The sequence below is a fragment of the Epargyreus clarus genome, unplaced genomic scaffold, assembly GCF_041222505.1.
Source record: "Epargyreus clarus isolate Ecla_fem2 unplaced genomic scaffold, WU_Ecla_fem_2.2 ptg000003l, whole genome shotgun sequence".
NCBI lineage: Eukaryota > Metazoa > Arthropoda > Insecta > Lepidoptera > Hesperiidae > Epargyreus > Epargyreus clarus.
This window is the reverse complement of record NW_027332211.1, coordinates 16,519,633-16,539,182: the sequence shown is the minus strand read 5'-3', so window position 1 is coordinate 16,539,182 and position 19,550 is coordinate 16,519,633. Positions and strand designations below refer to the sequence as shown.

The following is a 19,550-nucleotide window of genomic DNA, read 5'->3' as shown; positions in this document are numbered from 1 at the left end:
GGCCGGCGGGCGGGAGCTGCGCACTGTGTACACCCACCTTTCAGCTCGGACAGCTCGTTCTCCATGAGCGCCAGCGAGAGGTCGCTGGCGGAGTCGCTGCCGGCGGAGGAGAGCGGCCGCGGGCGCTCGCGGCGCGGCGAGGGCGTGGCGGGCGAGCGCGACGGCGAGCCGCGCGCGCTGTCCGCCCGCAGCACCGACAGGTCCGGCGCGGCGTAGCGGCTGCGCTGCTGCTGTGGATTTATAGTCAACGTTGTAGAGTGCGTTTCATTGAATTTAGTAGCGAACGAGCATGCCATCCAAGAATGCCCATTATAAATAATTAATATATCCAATGCGTGACTATCAAAGTTTGGTGGGCGAAAATTCCATAAATTGATTAATTATTATTAATAGGTTAGTAAGCCCTCACTTTCACTCTTAATAAGACGAGATGATCGTTCATATCATGACGACGTTTAATGATCACGGTAAAATGATCATGAACCTTGCAACGGAGTCCAAATATCATCATTCATTAATCAAAAATGACTTATCGTGAGAATCGGTTAGAAAGAAAGAATTTATTTCGGTAAACATCAGAGTATACAGGCGAATTTTTCAAACGGGCCTTCAGGTCCAAATCCCAAACTATAAGGATTAGCGAAAAATGCTGAAAGGAGTTACGAGGCCAATTTTGATAAAAACTAAAACTGCATCATTACTTTTTTAAAATATCTTTTCCCTAGCCGGGAACCAAACGAGTTCATTTTGAAAAAAATACACCCTCTATATTATACTACTGATATTGATATCTGATAGTGTTGCTGTTGCTGGACAGCGAAGTCTTAGAAATAGGTTTCCCTTTTTACGCTTTGAGTACGGAACCCTAAAAAGCAACAAATAATGAAAACATAACAAAAACTAAATCAAAATAAAAATAACAGGATAAACACACAACGATAACAAACATGATAAAATATTTTATTTACCTGTAATCCTAGGAAGTTAGTATGGTTATTGGGTGCATGAGGCGAGGTGATGGTTTCCGCGTGCGGCCACTCGGTGTCGCTGCCGTCGACACCGTTCTCCGACGGACACTCCTGCGTCTGGCGCCGTAGCTCGTAATCCAATTCCTGGAACGTTGCGATACAGTTCTTACTCTTCGTGATTATATATATTATATTACATGAAAGTTTAAAGTGCCAATGTTATCTTAAGTTTAAAATAATTATTTTTGATAATGGAACCTCACTTAGGTTTGACAGCGGCGGCATCATCGTCACATTTATTTCTACCGTAGAACACTAGCGCTAAACGCTGATGTTTTGTTTGAAAAGCGAAGTAATTTCATTTTGAAAAGATCTTGGTTCTCAGTTATAGAAATGGTTGATCTCAGAAAATATTATGATCTTATTTCATTCAAGTATTGTTTGCTTAACAAAAATGATGAAGATAAACTAATCAGCATAAGAAAACAAAAAAAAAATAAGATGAATTTTCAAAACTAACCTGAAAGTTAACAATTTCATCGTTACTGTTGATCATTTGTTGTGCGGTGCCCCCCGGACACCTGAAGAACTCCTCCAGTACCTTCCGCGTTTCCGAGAACTCGTATAAATAGTCGAATGCAGCTGAGCTGGGCGGCGGCGTGGTGTCCCTGCTGTCTGTCATCACTCTCTGGAAGAAACGAGATGGAAATACATCATATGATCAACAGTTACATTTTGAATTATTGTCTGTTCTCTCAGAATAAAATGAGATAGCTCCTTAGATCAAAAGCCTGACAAAAATTACGTAGAGAGCGTAAAGAAGTTGAAAATACAAATCCAAGCAAGACAGTAGTAAATGTTGATGAAGACCAGTATCGTCAGTAATTTGTTAGTATTTCTATAATCAAGACCCTTTGAAAATAAGCTCAACATACAATTACCCTGTACCATATTAAAATTGCAAACCTGTGGAAATCCTGGTCTTGGCGATCTGACTTGGCTCTTTTGCGTTCCGATGCCGTATCTTCTCGGCGAGCCTTCGTACTCAGCTATGGGCAGCTCGCCTATCACCCTAGTAACCCTGTTCTTCTCCTCGTCCCCCGACAACCACACCCCCGTGGGGCTGGCGTCACTGAGTCTCACGTCCTCCCTGGAGGGCAGGGAGTCACTCCCATCACAGCTGAGTTCACTCTTATTGTTCATCACATCACTATCACCATTTTTCATACTGTCTAAAGTCCTTTTAACACTCATATCTATTTCATCGTCACTAGCATCCGGTTCCATCCTCAAACCTAGAGACACAGAATTCAAAATCACTGAAAATAAAAGAAAGAAAAAACAAGATTTTATGAATGTGGTTAACGGGTTAGGATGAAGGTTTAAACGTTTAGTAAACATCGATCATACGAAAAGCAATTTTGAAGTTAGTGCCAATATTGTAAGTATTTTTGTAACAGTTACTTGTATGACAAAAGTTCACTTAAAATAACAGAACGGAGGCGAAAAGGTAAAAGAAAACGAAAGCAATAGCGATGTGGTTAAAGCGAAGTTAGGGCGACATGAAGGTGAGAGAAAAGTAAGCAATACAACAACAAACTAAGTCACACATACACGACACGCAACTTATACCTACACGCAATATTTACAATAATTAAAAAATATATTATTTTTAAGTCTTCACTGAACAAGTAATTAAGGAAAACTTTAATTGCTATTTCTTGAACTTTAGACGTATTATAAACAATGTATACAAACAATTCTATTCTAAGTTAAATATAATATCGCTTATATTTGTCTGGCAACGCCTGTATAAACAGATTCAAATAAAATGGAAACTCCGATAGTTAGCGTGGAGTTCGAAACCCTCCATTGAAGTCTTCGAAGCCTCACTAACTTCATGCAAATATCAAACAAATTGAGTCATTTTGAATAATATACCAGTAAAGTAATCAAAACTTCATGATATTCAACTGATAGGGGTTTAATTGTCTGGCATTTATTTATTCCATCTCGTACACCGATAAATTATACTTTTATCAATCCCGATTCTTTTTATAATTTAATCCAGCAATGGCATATATCAAAATATTTCTCAATTACCTTTCCAATCGTCATTGTCATCAAAGACCATGACTTCCCCGTCCGCTACAACGGCAATGGGACTACTCTTGGTACTGACGTTACTAGTCTTATGAGGGTCTAAAATAGGAGAGCTGTTTTTAGGTATCCCCATGGTGCTCTGCTCAATAATAAGTTCTCTGTCCCCATTCGTGTACGTCGGGGACGTATGGCGCGATATCATCTTCTTCGGCTCGTTATTTATCCTGTGCAAGGATATCTGAAAAATAAATAACGTATTCTACATTATACACCAGACTGTTAACAATAATTGTATGACGATAAAGCAGAAAGCAATTAAAAAAATATTAAAATCCAGAGTTACGTTTTAAATTAAAAGTTTCAATAAGAGTTTCCGGAAATTTTATTAATTATTTAATGTCATGCACCACTGCAACTTAAATCACATTCTCATCATGTTTCTCGAACATATCGTACATCGATAGGATATAGGAATCATGCTGGCGAGACGTGCATCGAATACTAGTGCCAATGCTGAATACTTGCCTCATTGGGCAGGTTGTCCGCGTAGTCGACCGTGTCTTTGGTCAGCGCCCGCACCTTGTTCCTCATGTTGTGCTTGTGCGTGTTGTTATGCCGGAGCTTCCGCACCGCCTTCGTCCTGCTCTGGGAGTACAACTCCCTACCACCCGCTATTTCTATTATCCTAGTACATCGAAATAGAATATTTGCTTTAATTTCAAGCAGTCTGTTATTAAGCTTAAGCGATATTTACACAATAAAGTTATTAAAACATTGTCGTGTAAGTAATATAAATTGATTTTCATAAAATATTTATCGACATAATATAGATATAGACAGAGAAGTAATAAACAAAAACTAATAGAAAAACTTCGGTTGTCGAATGAAAACTATGAAAGCAGCATTAAAATAATTAAAATTACGTGCATACAAATTAATATGATTCTGGAATATTTGATGAACACACATCCATTATGAAGTTTACTAGGTATGTATGTATATCATCTTCCTTCGGTACCTGATACTGTTCGTGATCGAATGAGATACGCGTTTAAGTAGATAGAATTCTAAAATTACCTAGAGTCCCTCAATTTATAGGTGCCGCCCTTAGAGTTAAGTATAACCAACTGGCTGTCATTGCGATCTTCGTCAGAGGAGCCGTTGTTGATGTTATTCATGTCCCGGCCCTCCAAGCCGGAGTTCAGTCTGGAATGGAAAATAGAAAAGTTAAAATAAATTTATAATGTAAAGTTCGGATGGAAAAATAAAATATAATCCACACAAAAACATTGGAAATATTAGACTTATGAACTTCATGAAGTTTACTAAGCGAGAGTGTCGTAGCCCATTTCCGATTATTCAAAAATAAAACATATATAAGAAAAATACCAAAAAGTCGATACTAAACGAAACAACGATGAAGAATAATTATTAACACAAGGAAATAATTTAATCAACATAAAAAGGATACAAAAAAGATCAAGAAATTTGTGCCAATCAACATCGATCGCTCCGTGGTCGTCTTTAATTAGATTGATATTCTTAAAGATAAGTTCCAGCTAGCGGTTTGGCGTTCGGAATCTTAACTAGGCCATTACGAGGGGTTTGGCAATTGGTGCGGTGGAACGTCACGCGATACGGCGATTACGCTCCATTTCTGCCGCTCACGGGCTTACAATCCTCATTGCATCGATCGATGGGGTTACGGCGAAAAGCTCATTTCCACCTCGAAATTGTTCGTTTTTAGCGCTATTGCGCTAGTGTCGTGACTGGAGGAAATATAGTTTGGGTTGGGTAAACATTTTAGTTCTCGTAGATTTCGTTTAATTTGATTTGCTTTTGTGTTCCTCTATTAGCTTGTCGATATTAGCAGCATTTTTTGTGTTTGTACTAATATAATAAATTGAATTGTAAGAATTGATATGAAAACAAGATTGCGGTGTTCCAAACAATATTTAGAATACATTTTTTTCAGGCAACACTTTAATTTTCCATACCTACAGTAGGAGATGCTGGTATATATCACACAATGTATTGTTTCTCCAAACGGTGCAACACTCAACAGACATCTATTTTAAGCAGTTAAGCTTTGATTAAGAAAGTGCATATATTAGGGTACTTTTAAGCTACGGTTCAATGCTTGTATCTAAAGTAAGCTTTTGCACAATAAAGCTTTATTACATCAAGTACATACACACGCAGAGGCAGGGAATAGAAGTCTTAATTCATTATCTAGAAAGGTTCAGCTGGTGATCGAATGTAGAATCATCGGTTTTGAGGACCGGTATGGTACATACATACAAGTATGTATGAAAGCCAGTATGTTTATTGTTATTAAATGTGTACAGTAGGCAGTACCAATCATCAACAAAACAAGCTAACAGTAAGACTAACTACACACCATAAACGGGATAGAGATAAACGCAGAATTTAGAAAGCTCACAACATATTATTCCAAAGCATTTGAAGCAACAAACGGCTCTGCAGTCCACTTAATGCCAGTGGATACTGCAGCCTTTAGACATCTTAAAGCAATTACAGTTAAAACCGAAGATCGGTCTGAAGACGGTCACATATGCGAAGCTGCGTTGGAAGACTTCATATAAATAGGTCTGCCTACCACAACTATCAAAGCGATAAACAGGTAGACCGGCACTACAGGTATGAGGTAGACATAGGTGTGGAAATAGTGTCGACTTACACAGACCAGACAGATAGCCTTAAGATAAGCTGTTGAGTTTAGGACGTTCTTAATTCAAAACACAGCAGGAAGCTCTTATAAGGCAGATGTGACCATACAGAACAACAAGGAGTTCTATCATCATCGTCACATATAGAGTTTGCAGTGGCATTCGATCTTTTACCGTGTGCTGATAAAAGGCAGAAACATATAGCAGCTGTCAAGCCACCACGAGTTGTTCCACCTTCAACATGTGCAGTAGCAGTAATCAAAAGATCACCTGTCGTGTTGGTGCTGCATATTTTTCGGGCGACACTTGGGGAAGAGGCGCGTGATGCGCTCGCCGACGTCGGAGCCGGGCGTGGAGTCGCCCGCGCCGTCCGCCCGCAGCGCGCCCGCGCTCATGTCGCCGCCACGGTCAAGCCGCCCACGCCTCTACCGACAACACACATTACTTAGTTGACTGCCTAGCTGCCAGTAGGACCCACTGTTGATTGTGGTCTCTTAGCTTGCAGAAACGTGGAACACTGCAAATTGACTGCTTGTTTTTCCGAAATTCGAAACCCAATGTGAATTTCGGCTGTGCCAATTTTGGCCGAACTTGTTCAGGACCTAATGCCAAATCACTTGCTTCTCTACAATGAAAAATATCAACCAATTCAAGTCTGGCCGGCGTGGAGAGAATGATTTGAAGGTTGCCAAAACTTTTTGAACCTTCACATCAAAGGAGACCCAAGGCTAACAGTGAGGCAGTTAAGAGATAAAAAAGTATTTTTACATTTCGCAGAGAATACTCCCTGAAATTGCTTTTATTTTCAGATAACAAATTTTTGGCACCGAAGTAAAGGTCAGAGTTAGATGTAACGCAATAAAATTTCGAAAACCAATTGCTAAAGTATATAAGTCAAAACTACAATAACTATTATCATGGATAGCTAGTAACATGAGATAATCTGTTTCTTCTATTTACCAACGAAGTTCAATGTAATAAGTTTCTGAAATATTGAAGGCATAAATCTTTAACATAGACAAAGATAGAACGACCTTGACATCTACGAATCAACGTTCTAAAGGAGGACCTTGATCTACGAATCCGTGTCCACTAATCAAACATGGAACATGGCGTGCTGTCTCGTAATTTGGAACAAAGAAGTGACATACTCGTACAATCACGTTCGGTCAAGCGGACTAGACTAGACGTCATGAATTATTGCGACGACGCGCCGTATGGCTACACGCACCGTGCTGTATGTAACCCATGCAGTAACACCCCTACCGTTACATTCTCAGGGCTTTGCCTTGGATGTCCGTAAGTGTCAGTACAATAGAAAAGTATGCTAAGAAAACTGTAAAAGTGAAATACAATGCCTAATGGGGCAGCGACAATAGGATCTATTTTCATTACCTACAAATACATTTTTCCAAAAATATATCTGTGTTATACTTATGTAGCAAAACACATTGGTTATTTTCATTATACTTAACTTACTAAGCTTAACTTGTTATCTTAGCGAACGATAAGATCTTACATCATCATCAATTACTCTTGAATCGGTTAGCTCAAAAATGCTGTACAGCTGCGATCACTTTATTTGGTGTAAACAAACAAAAGTACAGCTCAAAAAGACGAACAATGAACTATAAGAAAGGGGAGTTCGCTTTGCCTACGCGACCGGGTCGGGCGGGGCGGCGCGTGCTGCTGGCACCAACTGTAACCGCTGCCAAACGCCCGATCGATACCAGATTCATTACCAGCACGCACTCACTAGACGAAACTAGTGGTTTGTTATACGATTCTAAACTTAACCCCGCTTAGATGAATGCAGTATTTAAAGGTACAATTACAAACGTCAGCTTTCTTTGCTTATTATAAATTCCATTGGCACTGAATGTAAACAGACCATGGCATCGGATGTATCTGAAGTAGCGAGCACAATCTAGTCGCTAGAGCTCAACTATCCAATGGCAGACCACCTGACGTTGCATTACTTGTTGTGTTACAGTTATAAGTTACATAAGACCCGGAACGTAACAATCTTTTACTATTAACTTAATATCTAATTTTAAATACATAATGTCAACTATAACATCGTTTTGTACTATTGTCCCTTTGCAACATTTAGTTAACAAAAAAAAATATGTCTGCGGTGTTATCTATTTTATTTTGACTGTTGTAAAGTAATGGCAACAGGACCGGAAGATAAAAAGCGGTGTCGCTTGGCACAGAGTGTAACCGGCAAAGTTACGGGTCGATACTACATTAGCAGCACGCCTACCCAATTAAACGAAGCCAGAAGTTTGTCAGCGCGAATAGACACGATGTTATTTACTTAACTGAAACAGCTACATTTGTTACAAATTAAGTTATCAATGAGACAAACATCTGTATCAGCGATGTGTCCCGTTCAAATATTAAAAATGGTTCGTGCATTAAAACGATGATTGGGTCTAATGGACTGAGAAATTGAGCACCCATGTAAAATAAAACTTACATTACATTTTGCTTTTTTTGTATTATATGATTTTGGATATGTCATAGGTCCTCAATTGAAGGTGAATTGGATGATTGGATGCTTAACTTGACTACAAGGTTCAATGCACAATCTCTTAAGTTAAAGTTTGTGTCAGTCTTTCGAAAATTGAAAACTAGCTAAATGTTTTTTATATTATGCTATTGAAGCACCAAAAATTTGATCACATAGAGAAAATATGATGTCATCGGATAAGATAATTTTGGCCTCGTATGTCTCATGACGAAGACGTCATTATTGGAGCCACTCGCAATTTTCGTGTACTACACGTTGTTCGCAAGTAACGTCGTAAACCGAAATAAAACGATATAGGCCAAGGCTGTAACTGGTTCCCGAGCAAGATGACAACACTTAAAACCATGCGGCACTGCCAAACTATGCGGTCGATATACATTACGATTGGCAGCACGCGCATAGCGGCGAACAACTTCAATAGAATAAGAAAACTAGTTTCAAATACTGCAGATTCGTTTGAAAATTTAGATGCTGTTAATACTTCGATAAAGCGTCGATATTATTTGATGGTTGATTAGAAGGTGCAGCGCTGAGGACGGCCACCGGGGGGTTTTTAGTGCAATAAGAGTCCCACATAGCCCTGTGTCGCTCCCACGGCATCGGGTACCTTTTGAAGGTTTTCCCCCTCGTGAACAAAAAAAAAAAAAAAAGAAGGTGTAATAATCTTTCGTCGTTCGATTCTGGAGGCAATTCTATTTTGTCTTATAACAGCAATGCTAAATGCTTTTGTGTTCTAGTTTGCAGAAGGCTACGGAAGCACCATCGCTACTTCTAATTCGTCTTATAACAGCGATGCTAAATGCTTGTGTTCTGGTTTGAAGAACACGGTTATGTAGAAAAAATATAGCGTATGCCAAGGCTGTAAGTAGTTCCCAAGTAAGATGACAACACTTAAAACAACGCGGCACTGCCAAAACTACGCGGTCGATATACATTACGAGGCAGCACGCGCACGACGCCGAACAACTTCACCGGAATAAGAAAACTCGGTTCAATATTGAAGATCCGTTGCAAAATTTAAATTCTGTTAACACTTTGCAATACCCTTGAAAAGGCGTTGAAGATACATTTTATTTGATTGGTGATTTGAAGGTGGTAAAACTTTTTGTGGGTCGATTCCATCAGCATCACCGTAACATCTGTTTCTATGTTATAACGGCAATGTTAAGCGCTGGTATGTTCTGATTTCAACGGGCATGCTTAAATAGATAAATTAATTTGAGGTCTTCCAATTTAGTCATAAGAGTTAGCATCTGTGTTCCATCTCAGGTAGAACTCTTGTGTTAGTGTTAACTGATCTCAACGGACCACATCAACCACTTACCATGAGAAAGACATCTAGTTTGTTATTTCATAAAGTACATACGATCACGAGCCTAGCAAACGCATTACAAACTTAAAACCGAGTATCACTTATTTCACAATCACAATATTATCAGCACGCGGGCGGAGTTGTACCACCTCCTTCACCTTAGGGGAGGATTTACAATACGGGGCATTTTTATTGCTTCGGTCGATACGCTAGCCGTCGGCGCCGCGTGCGATTGGGGTGATACTAATCTTTGAAGATTTGTTTGTTATACCTACTATATGGCACTATGAGAGCTCATTTCTCCCATACCTTACTTACTTTAAATGTTTGCTTGTTTTACGTGCTGCTGTGTTCTTGTTGTAATTCTGAGTATTTCTGAGGGGTAGCAAGTAATCTGTGGCAGATTTTAGATAGGACTCTAATGCAATTTGGGGTTGACTACAAAGTCCACGGGCGGAAGTGAGGTAAACTACGAGTATAAATGTTGCAAACTCGTCTGCTTTTTCTGCATTATAAAAATATATGAGAGAATAATCTAACAACTATTACTTTAGTACTTCATACCTCAAGTTATGACAATGTTGTTTATTAGGTAAGATTAATTCTTGTAAAGGAATTGTAACAGTTGTTCTAGATCCAAGCAATTTTCTTTCTACGGGATTGTCCAATCAAGTACAGCAGCATTAGGGCGGGCAGGGCATACGTTCACGATGTGAAGCACCGGTATTTGTACTATTTTATTAATTAACTGGAAATTGCCTCACGGTTAATTATCATCTTATAAAAGGTGCACTAAGGGTTTTTTGGCCGGTCTTCGGTTAAGAGTTTTGTCAATTTAAAAAAGTATTATTTAGGTGTTTAATGTATATTTGGAAATGAAAGCCTGACCTTAGAATCTATTGACTCACTGGTCGAGGAACAAACGGAAAGTAATTAAATTAAATTTGATGGAATTTAATTCGCACTTTGACTTCCAAGGGAGGCAAGAGATTGTAGGGGAAATTTGGTTAAAAGTGAACATTATGTTGCGGAGAATATGATCTAATTTGGAGAAAGTTCCTCTAATTGATGAAGGAAAGTGAGGGCGAGGACAAAGGTTCCTCAGGCATCTTGCACTTTGGCGTCTCTGTTGATTAAGGGACTAATTCCACTATCATAAGTAAAGCGAAAAGATGTCTAAATGGTAAATTCAGATTTTTCTATTTGTGAATATTTGGATATTTGTCTTTGTGTGTGTTTTATGGCAATCATCATATCTTAGTGTGCAGCTATGAGTGCAAAGAGCATTAATTATTAATATTTGTGCCAAATATACATAAATCAATAGTAAAAATACATACAACTATATAAAAATATTGACCTCATAAGCTTATACGGTCATAATTTCCAATGACATTTCATAATTATAAAAAGCCCACAATTAAATTTAAATCACAAATTAAAAACGCGCTTAATATAAATTTGAATTAATACTAAAATAACTAGAAAAATCATTAGTCTTTATTTCGCGTTTGACGTGCGTGACGTGACGTGCGTGCGACAAAAGTAATTTATCTCGATCAGAAGAAAGCATTATTATTTCATGTTCTTAGTTGAACAAAACAACTGTAGACATTTACAATTTTATTATAACAAATAAAACTTTATAATGCTTAACAGAAAGCCGAAATACTCTTATCATTACGAGCCATCAACGGTTATCCTAGGAGCCGGGTCATTATAAATTTAATGAAGGCAGAAGAATGGCGTGCTTGTCCCGTCCAGAAGTAATTAAAACCATTTATAGAATAGGCCTGTGGCTTCATTCCATTGTCAGTGAAGTTGAAGTCGGACTGCACGAAGCCACGAGCACAGCCAACGCATATTGTTATGTCATTTGGGAAGTCCTATTGTTTTACGTCACGAAAACAATGGGTAGTATAATTTTTAATTAAAATATTTGTTTTTCAGTCAGATAACTGTCGAGTGTTGAATTCATTGTTAAGTTGTATGGCCATTACGCTAAAATTTCCGGGTTCTGGAATCTGTGTTACAATTTCTTGACGTTTACAACTTTTTAATAGTGAGTAAAGGAATGGATAGATTCGACCGTTTTCACATAATTGTTTTATAGAATATGCACAAACTTGAAAAACATTGGAAGAAAGCTTTTAAAAGTACAGATGCTCTTGTGAGCATTGTTAAAGATAGTTCTATTAGGCGGATTTCAAAGCATTTGTGTTGTACTTCTTAACTGGAAATGTACAGAAGTTTCAAAATAAATAGATGTTACGTAATAAAGATTTATTTCTACAAAAAAACTATGAATCTTGTGTCATTAAAAATTCTTACTTATTTTTCAAGCAGACGGCGGTAATAATTTAAAACCATGCTATTTAGCATATCCTTTTTCGATCTACATTGGTATTATTAATCAGGTATCCTTATATCCTTTCGCTGCTCGCTTATCATAGTCAAACCAGAGCCTTAAATATTTAAAATGGATCCTGCAGAAGAATAGCGGACACTTCGCTTCGAGATGTAATTAAAACCCATTTAGAGACAGGCGCGGTGTTTCACACTTTTTGCCGGCCATTCAGACTACTACAGACATTGAATATTGCATTCACCGCTGGCTGTGAGAAACTTTAAGTTTTAAACAAATTCGGGAAACTTTAGTGCAGTGTAAAATAGCGAGAAATTTGTGTAGACAAGTGGAGAATACGAATGTAGATATTACCACTATTGTTCTTTTTAAAAATATATTTTTAAAGAAACATAAATATGAGATGGAGTTTAGTGCTAAGTAAAAAGATTTTGGTCTTGTAGTTGCATTCTTTTTGTGCGGGATTCTTGGAAGGTATCTTGCCCTTACATCATCATTATGAGAAATTCAGGAGTCCAATACTAATCACTATAGGCATAACAGTTATAATTACCAATGCCTAGTTCTTTGTCGAGATCGTGGTGTTCTTTCGAAGCCACTTACTACACGACACGGTGATACAGACTTATACATATTTTTTTAAAAACGCATCATCTACTAAAAACGGACTAAAATAAATACCGGACTTTTTATAAACAGTTTTTTATGATAAAAACGTGTTAAAGAATTTACCGCCTTTAACTATGTAACTAAATAAAGATGTACAAATTCGCACATATAAAATCAACCTACCGACATGACCACCAATTGGCCTATTTTTATATTTAATTTATGGAACCGTGATATGATTCCAAGCGTCCAAATGAAAAAATTGGAGGCAGAGCTTGATCCCATCCAATTAAGTAGAAATTATATTACCAAGAAAATTCTCCCAAAACATTATTGCCAGTACGAAAAATCCGACTTGCAACCGAGGATTACAAAAAATAATAATTTATTATGTTCTCTGTTGCACGATACAGATAATGAAATTAAAATTATAATGGCAACGTGAAATTATATTTCCGCAAAAACCGAGCAGATTATATGGACATTTTAATTTGTGCTTTTGAACCGTAAAATGAGAGTAACCTTGCTGGGCTCTTTAATAATTGAAAAATGTAATTTTGAAAGTGAAATAAGTGACAATACCAATCATTGTTTCTTTTTTTAGACATGGCAAATAAATGTAATGTAATATGTAATCTTACATAGATATAATACTACGTCTTTATTAGTGGTATATCTATGTATTCTTATATATTTTTTAGATTTTCATAGGCAAATAAAGATTTTGTTTCATTACGTATTCCCATTAAATGAATTTGAAAGGTCATAGAACCAGTATAGTTTGACACAGAGGTACCGCCGTCACACCTATTTCTAGCATAAAGCTAAGTTCTTGATTTTCGGTGGAAGGGAATGGATGCCAGCTTACTTACATATGAGGCGACCACCTTAGACCTCAAAAGTGGAAACGCATCCATGGTCGGCTTCAGATAGAAACCCTGTTCTATAAAAAGTATATTAAGCCCGCTCCACATTCTCGCGAGATTCTCGCGAGAAAGTGAGAAAAACCCGATTCGTATTGGCTCCACATTCTCGTTTCTCGTGTTTTTCTCGCGTTCTCGCGAGAATGTGGAGCGGCCTTTACACATGTCTATGGGCGCTATTGCCCACTTAATATCAGATAAACAACATCCTCGTTTCTGCCAATAAAAAATAAGTTTAAGGGAATTCAAAACAATTAAGCTCAAAATCCTCATTAATTATAATTACACTCTAATTACACCGAATTATACAAACCCTATTAATTATTTAGCGCAATTACAGAGCACAGTGGCATGAGTGACGTCACAAAGCCTTTCCAATTTGATTTATGTCACATGTTGCGTTCAGGCCGCGGGCGCCCGAGCATCCGGCGCAGATATTAAATTACGAACAACTGTTAGCCAGAAGACAAACTATGTATTGTACATACGATATCATGTTTCATATATCTGTAGATACAGGAATAAATTCATATTCTAGAAACAGCGCCATCTGTTAGCAAATAAAAAAATCAGGACAAGATACTTCGTTTCGTATTTATTCTTTATCGTGTTGGCGATAGCTATTCTACAAACGTTTTTATTGCGACCGCGTCGTATAACTTTTTTTTTATAATATAGGAGTAGCAGACGAGCATGCAGTCCACCTGATGGTAAGTAGCTACTGCCGCCCATGGACATCTGAAATCAACACCATATGGGATACTACCTGAGGTCGGCCACAGATGCGCCGCTACGAGTACCTCTAAGGACTAAGCTGGAACGCCTCGGAAAAGTATGTCTCCCTTACCACACCCTTCAAACCAGAACACAGCAGCGCTTATCACTGCTGTTATAAGGCAGAAATAGGTGTGCCGGTGGTGCCGCCCGAGTCGAACCACAAACGGTTCTACCACCTTAATTAAATTAAAACATTTTAATTGTATTAATTATGCTTAATTTTTTTAGATTTCTTTGATGATAACGATTGTAGATTGTCAAATAAGCTAGTTAACGAAACCGATTGTCTACCTTCTATAACTGAAGAGACAGACAGAGGAAATAATTGTATTATTTTTGTAGTGTACTCTTTTAAACAATAGAACAATATAACTATATCCGTGAAGACAACATAAAAACACATTTTGTGAAACATCACTGACTCAATAAATAACTGTATTTTTTCCGCACACTAGGCAGCTCTGTACCCTTACCATGAGTTTTCAAAACATCCCACAATTTTACGTCACGTTTACTCAATCCATTCTGTTTTGCTTAGTAGACTGAGTAAACGTAGCAATAAGTAAGTGCTCAAGTCTTTTTGTCTACCTCACATTTTCGCAAAAAAGAGAGACAAAACATAAAGCGCCATTTTGTCAAATCAAATCAAAAAATCAAATCCAAATTTTTTTAAATTCAAAATAGGTTCTTTACAGAGCACTTTTTGAACGTCAAACTACCACCACTTCACAAGGTGTTTCGTTATGGAGAAGAAGTCAATTTAGACATTGAATGTTACATTACTGACACTATAGTTCTGATACAATCAGCTTGGGGCGCTGATTGGGAATAGTATGGACAAATACGTAAACAAATACCAAAACAGTAATATTTGTCAAAACGTAAAAACTCATGGTAAGGGTACTGGAAGCTACTACTAAAACATGAACGCTAAGTAGTGCAGGAAGTACAAAAAGTATCTATCGAACAAACAATTGTTTCCGCAAAAGCGTTATTACCTTTGTTTCGATTATATTTTTCTTTTTAGTATACATTTGTAATTTCCTTTCCGCGTTTATTAATTCGCATTTTCCATTTCACAGACCCTAGATTACGCTGAAAAGTATTTCCCCAGGGAGTTATAGAGGCTTTGAGAGGAAATTCTGAGGCAGTCGTGACTTCAGTGAATTCGAATTGCTTGTGTCGAGATTTTAATAATTCTATCCTTAATTTGAAAGGGCTTTGAAGACGGTTATTATTGCCTGATTTTGTTTTTCGTGGGATGTTTTGCATTTGAAACAATTTGGGGTTGACTACAAAGTCCATGGGCGGCAGTGAGGTACACTATAAATGTTGTAAACTGTCTGCTTTTTCTGCATTATAAAAATAGTTGAGAAAATAATCTAACAACTAATACCTCAGTACTTCATACCTCAAGTTATGAAAATGTTGTTTATAAGGTAAGATTGATTCTTGTAAAGGAATTGTAACAGCTGTTCTAGATCTAAGCAATTTTCTTTCTACGGGATTGTCCAATCAAGTACAGCAGCATTAGGGCGGGTAGGGCATACTTTCAGTGCCATCTGTCTTGTGAAATCATTCTGTCTGGAATAAAAGTCTAACATGCAAAGAAGCCTTGAAGGTGGTAGAACACTTTATGGTTCAACTCCGGCAGCACCACCGCCACACCTATTTCTGCCTCATAACAGCAGTAAGTAAGCAGTTAAGCACTGTTGTGTTCTGGTTTAAAGGATGTGGTAAGGGAGACATACTTTTCCGAGGCGTTCCAGCTTAGTTCTCAGTGGTAGCGGCGCATATCTGGCCGAACTCAGTTAGGAATACCTAATCCTATCTGGGTTTGATTACAGATGTTCATGGGCGGTAGTAGCCATTTATCATCAGGTGGACTGCATGCTCATCTGCTACTCTATAACCAATCTTTGGTAAAGCCTTTTATTTGGTGTTGATAACAAATTCCTATGTACACCGCATTTGCAACTTGAATCTTCAAGACAGTCCACGTTGAAGACAGTCAATAACTACATAGACCGCTACTGTTAATTGTGTTTAAATTCCATTTAATCCAGTGTTATAATGACTAACTTTAAACTGAGTGAGCTTCAACAGTCAAATGGAGGCACTTAGTACTCAGAATTTCTAACAATTCAAGTAGTTTACTCACTTTGAGTGTTTGATCCGTTGCTCGCTTCAGCTCGGCGTTCTGCTTATCGAGAAACTCATAACAATAATCGAGATTTGAAGCACTTAGTACAAACACTTCAGATTATATGGACTCGAAGCCATTATACTTTAGTCTGATTGCCGATACTACAATCTAATCGTAATCTTAAATGAATACAGCGCCATCTATTGTTGCGTTTGGAGCAATGCATGTCGAGACTGAAGTTTTAACTTCTACCGCCAAAATAAATGTTGATCAATTTTATTATTGGAAATAAATAAATAAATTTTAAACCATTTTGGAGAAACGTTGATCGGTTCCATTTCTGGCTTAACCACGACGTCTGTAAGCATTTGTTTAAAAATCTATAAATTAAATGTATAATAACTTTACAATTTATCATAATTATGTTATTATTTAAGGGCTCCTTGACAGTTCTTATGGTGTCTATAAGGGAAGGTATTACTACTAGTAGGTTACCTTTTTGTCTAATAACTAGGATGAATAAAAGTTATACTGAAGTATATACGTATAGTCAGACTTTATAATATCTATAATCTGACTAAATAAATGTATAATCAAATTAAGATAAGTACACGAGACTGTTTAATGCTTATACCAGTGACCTAATTTCAATTAATTAGATTACCCAGTCTTGCAATACTTTACGTATGAATTAAACCTCGTTAAATAAGATAAAAACATTAAAGTTACCCTGAGAGATTTATAAAAAAAAATCTCAAAGGTATATGAAGTCTACCAATACGCACTTGGCCAGCGCGGTGGATTATGGCCTAATCCCTCTCCCTCTCATTTTGAGAGGAGACCCGTGCCCATCAGTGGGACAATAATTGGTTGATGATGATGGGTATATGGGTTTGAGACTTTGCAGCTAATCTGCGGTTTTATTCATCTCTTATATACAATGTGTATACATATATAATAGTTTTGTTTAAGGAAAAAGTTAACAGATATCACTGCTCTTCCACTATCCCTTTATCCCACTCTCCTCAATAAAAATTTACTATTGACTCACCACATACTCATATATGACGGCGCTTACAGCAGAGAGGTACGAGTAAAACTGTGTTTTCAAACTCACATTAGCAAGTTTTTCAAACATTAGCTTATAATATTTTTCAATAAATTACCCTATCAAATTCAAAAATTAATTTTCAAATACGACTGGCACTTCCAAATATTAGCGTCCAAATTTCAAACAAAAAAAACTTTTTAACATTGATATGAATGTAGATTCCTATTAATAACTTATTCGTTATTAATAACTTATTCGTTATACAAAACTTATTTGATGTTAGTCTTTGTTATTCAAATATCGAGGTCACGCTCTGAATGAGCCGGACTTAAATTGTATGGAATAAAGGTTATTATGACAAACTTTTAACTTTTATTACCATGAACCTGATAAAAGTTTGTTTTATTACAGTAAGTTTTATTATGCAAACGAGTATGTAGTTTATTCAACTGAAGGGGTTCCTGTATGAAAAAAAAATGTCAAAAAAAAAAACACTTGACAGTCACCATAGACCACCTTTAAACCATAACACGGCAGCGCTTAACACTGCTGTTATGAGGTAGACATAGGTGTGGCGGTGGTGCCGCCGGAGTCGAACCACAAAGGATTCTTCCACCACCTTCAAACTCATTTAACCTTTTGAACATTACCATTTCACATCAGGTAAACTGTATGCATCAGGATATAACGAGGAAAAGTCAATAAGCTTAATATGATTGGCCAAAGAAAGATACAATTGTATCTATTAGAAAGCAATAAACCTTATACTGTATTGATAAGGTTATTGCCTTATCGAACAATCATCATGCCGGATGAGTTACGCTTTTGATTAACTATGTATGAAATTCATCCAATATTTACTTCCCAGTATCGTTTTTATGTAATAGTTGCCAATCCGAATTCGGCCAGCGTTGTGGACTATAGCCTAAAGAGAGACTAGTGTCCAGCCGTGGGAAAAAAACAAGCACTGATGCAACCCATGTAATGATAAGTGATCACTACTACTCAAGGTACCTCTTGCCAAATTCATATGTAACAACTAAGAATGCATCAACAAAAAATAATCTGTCTTACTTCACCCTTCAAGCCAAAACACGCGACCGCTACATCATTGTAATATTATAAGGCTGAAATATGTATAACAATATATTTTTTTAATGAAAGCAAACATTAAGGTTTTCAAAATTACGACTCCAATATTGACTCGCTCAGTCGTGTCCAATATTGACATCCTTCTTTCATCCACATCCGCATTTTTTAATTAAGGAGGTCACTTGTTTGATTTGTTTGGCGTTTCTCCAATTCAATATTCCAGTATGGAACTGTGAAAAACAATTGGTTTATTAAGTTAGTTAAGTTTTAATCAATTCACGTTTCGCATTTTGAATATCTTTGATTTCGAATTGATGAAACAATATGTTGACTTTGACAATAACATACTAACGCTATTGTAATATCTTGTGTTTGGTATCCTTAAGTATGTAGGAGATACGTAGCAATGAAATTCCTTTTCAGTCTTACGCATAAGCAAATATAATATGCTCGCTGTACATTGCACGCGCACTATACACGTCCGCACTCGTCGGCGGCTATGAGGGAACTGAGTGACATATGCACTTGCCAGCAGGTACGAAGCCGTCAGTTTGACAGCTCTCGCACATACATCACAGAAATTAAAAAAAAAAATAAAAAAATACCTAATTTTTCCATCACGTTAATACACATGATTTTAACGTCGCCCTTAAATTCTGACCATCGACGGATGTGCAACCTTCAACCGCTACCGCTACACCTACTTTTGTGCTATAACAACGTTGTATAGCTTTTTATTTCTTTTCTAATTTGTTTGGTGTGATAAGGTATAGATAATAATAATAGACGTTCTAACCAGACCTTTCGGGCAGCAAAACGTCACTGATTAATGATAATGATGAAATGTTTTTGCCATTTGCCATCAGGTGGGCAGCATGTTTCTTTGTTATTTCAACTTCAGTAAAAAAGAGGCACTTCAATATCGTTCAGACTTTCAGACATCTGTGATCGATCTCATGTAGCACTCTTGGCTATGAA

The 19,550-nt window shown here is 37.2% G+C and overlaps 1 protein-coding gene across 1 annotated transcript in view; it reads right to left on the bottom strand.

Annotated features, from left to right (window-relative positions):
- The window catches only part of LOC140755751 (uncharacterized), a 197,981-nt gene that overhangs the window by 19,468 nt on the left and 158,963 nt on the right, over positions 1–19,550 (bottom strand). Inside the window, exons 4-11 of the mRNA XM_073091065.1 lie at positions 6,032–6,184; positions 4,149–4,277; positions 3,597–3,756; positions 3,072–3,309; positions 1,935–2,263; positions 1,489–1,656; positions 969–1,112; positions 38–230 (exon numbers count right to left, since the gene is read on the bottom strand). Coding sequence (XP_072947166.1) covers positions 38–230; positions 969–1,112; positions 1,489–1,656; positions 1,935–2,263; positions 3,072–3,309; positions 3,597–3,756; positions 4,149–4,277; positions 6,032–6,156 — 1,486 coding nt within the window. The 5' untranslated portion in view covers positions 6,157–6,184. The remainder of the gene's footprint in view (positions 1–37; positions 231–968; positions 1,113–1,488; positions 1,657–1,934; positions 2,264–3,071; positions 3,310–3,596; positions 3,757–4,148; positions 4,278–6,031; positions 6,185–19,550) is intronic.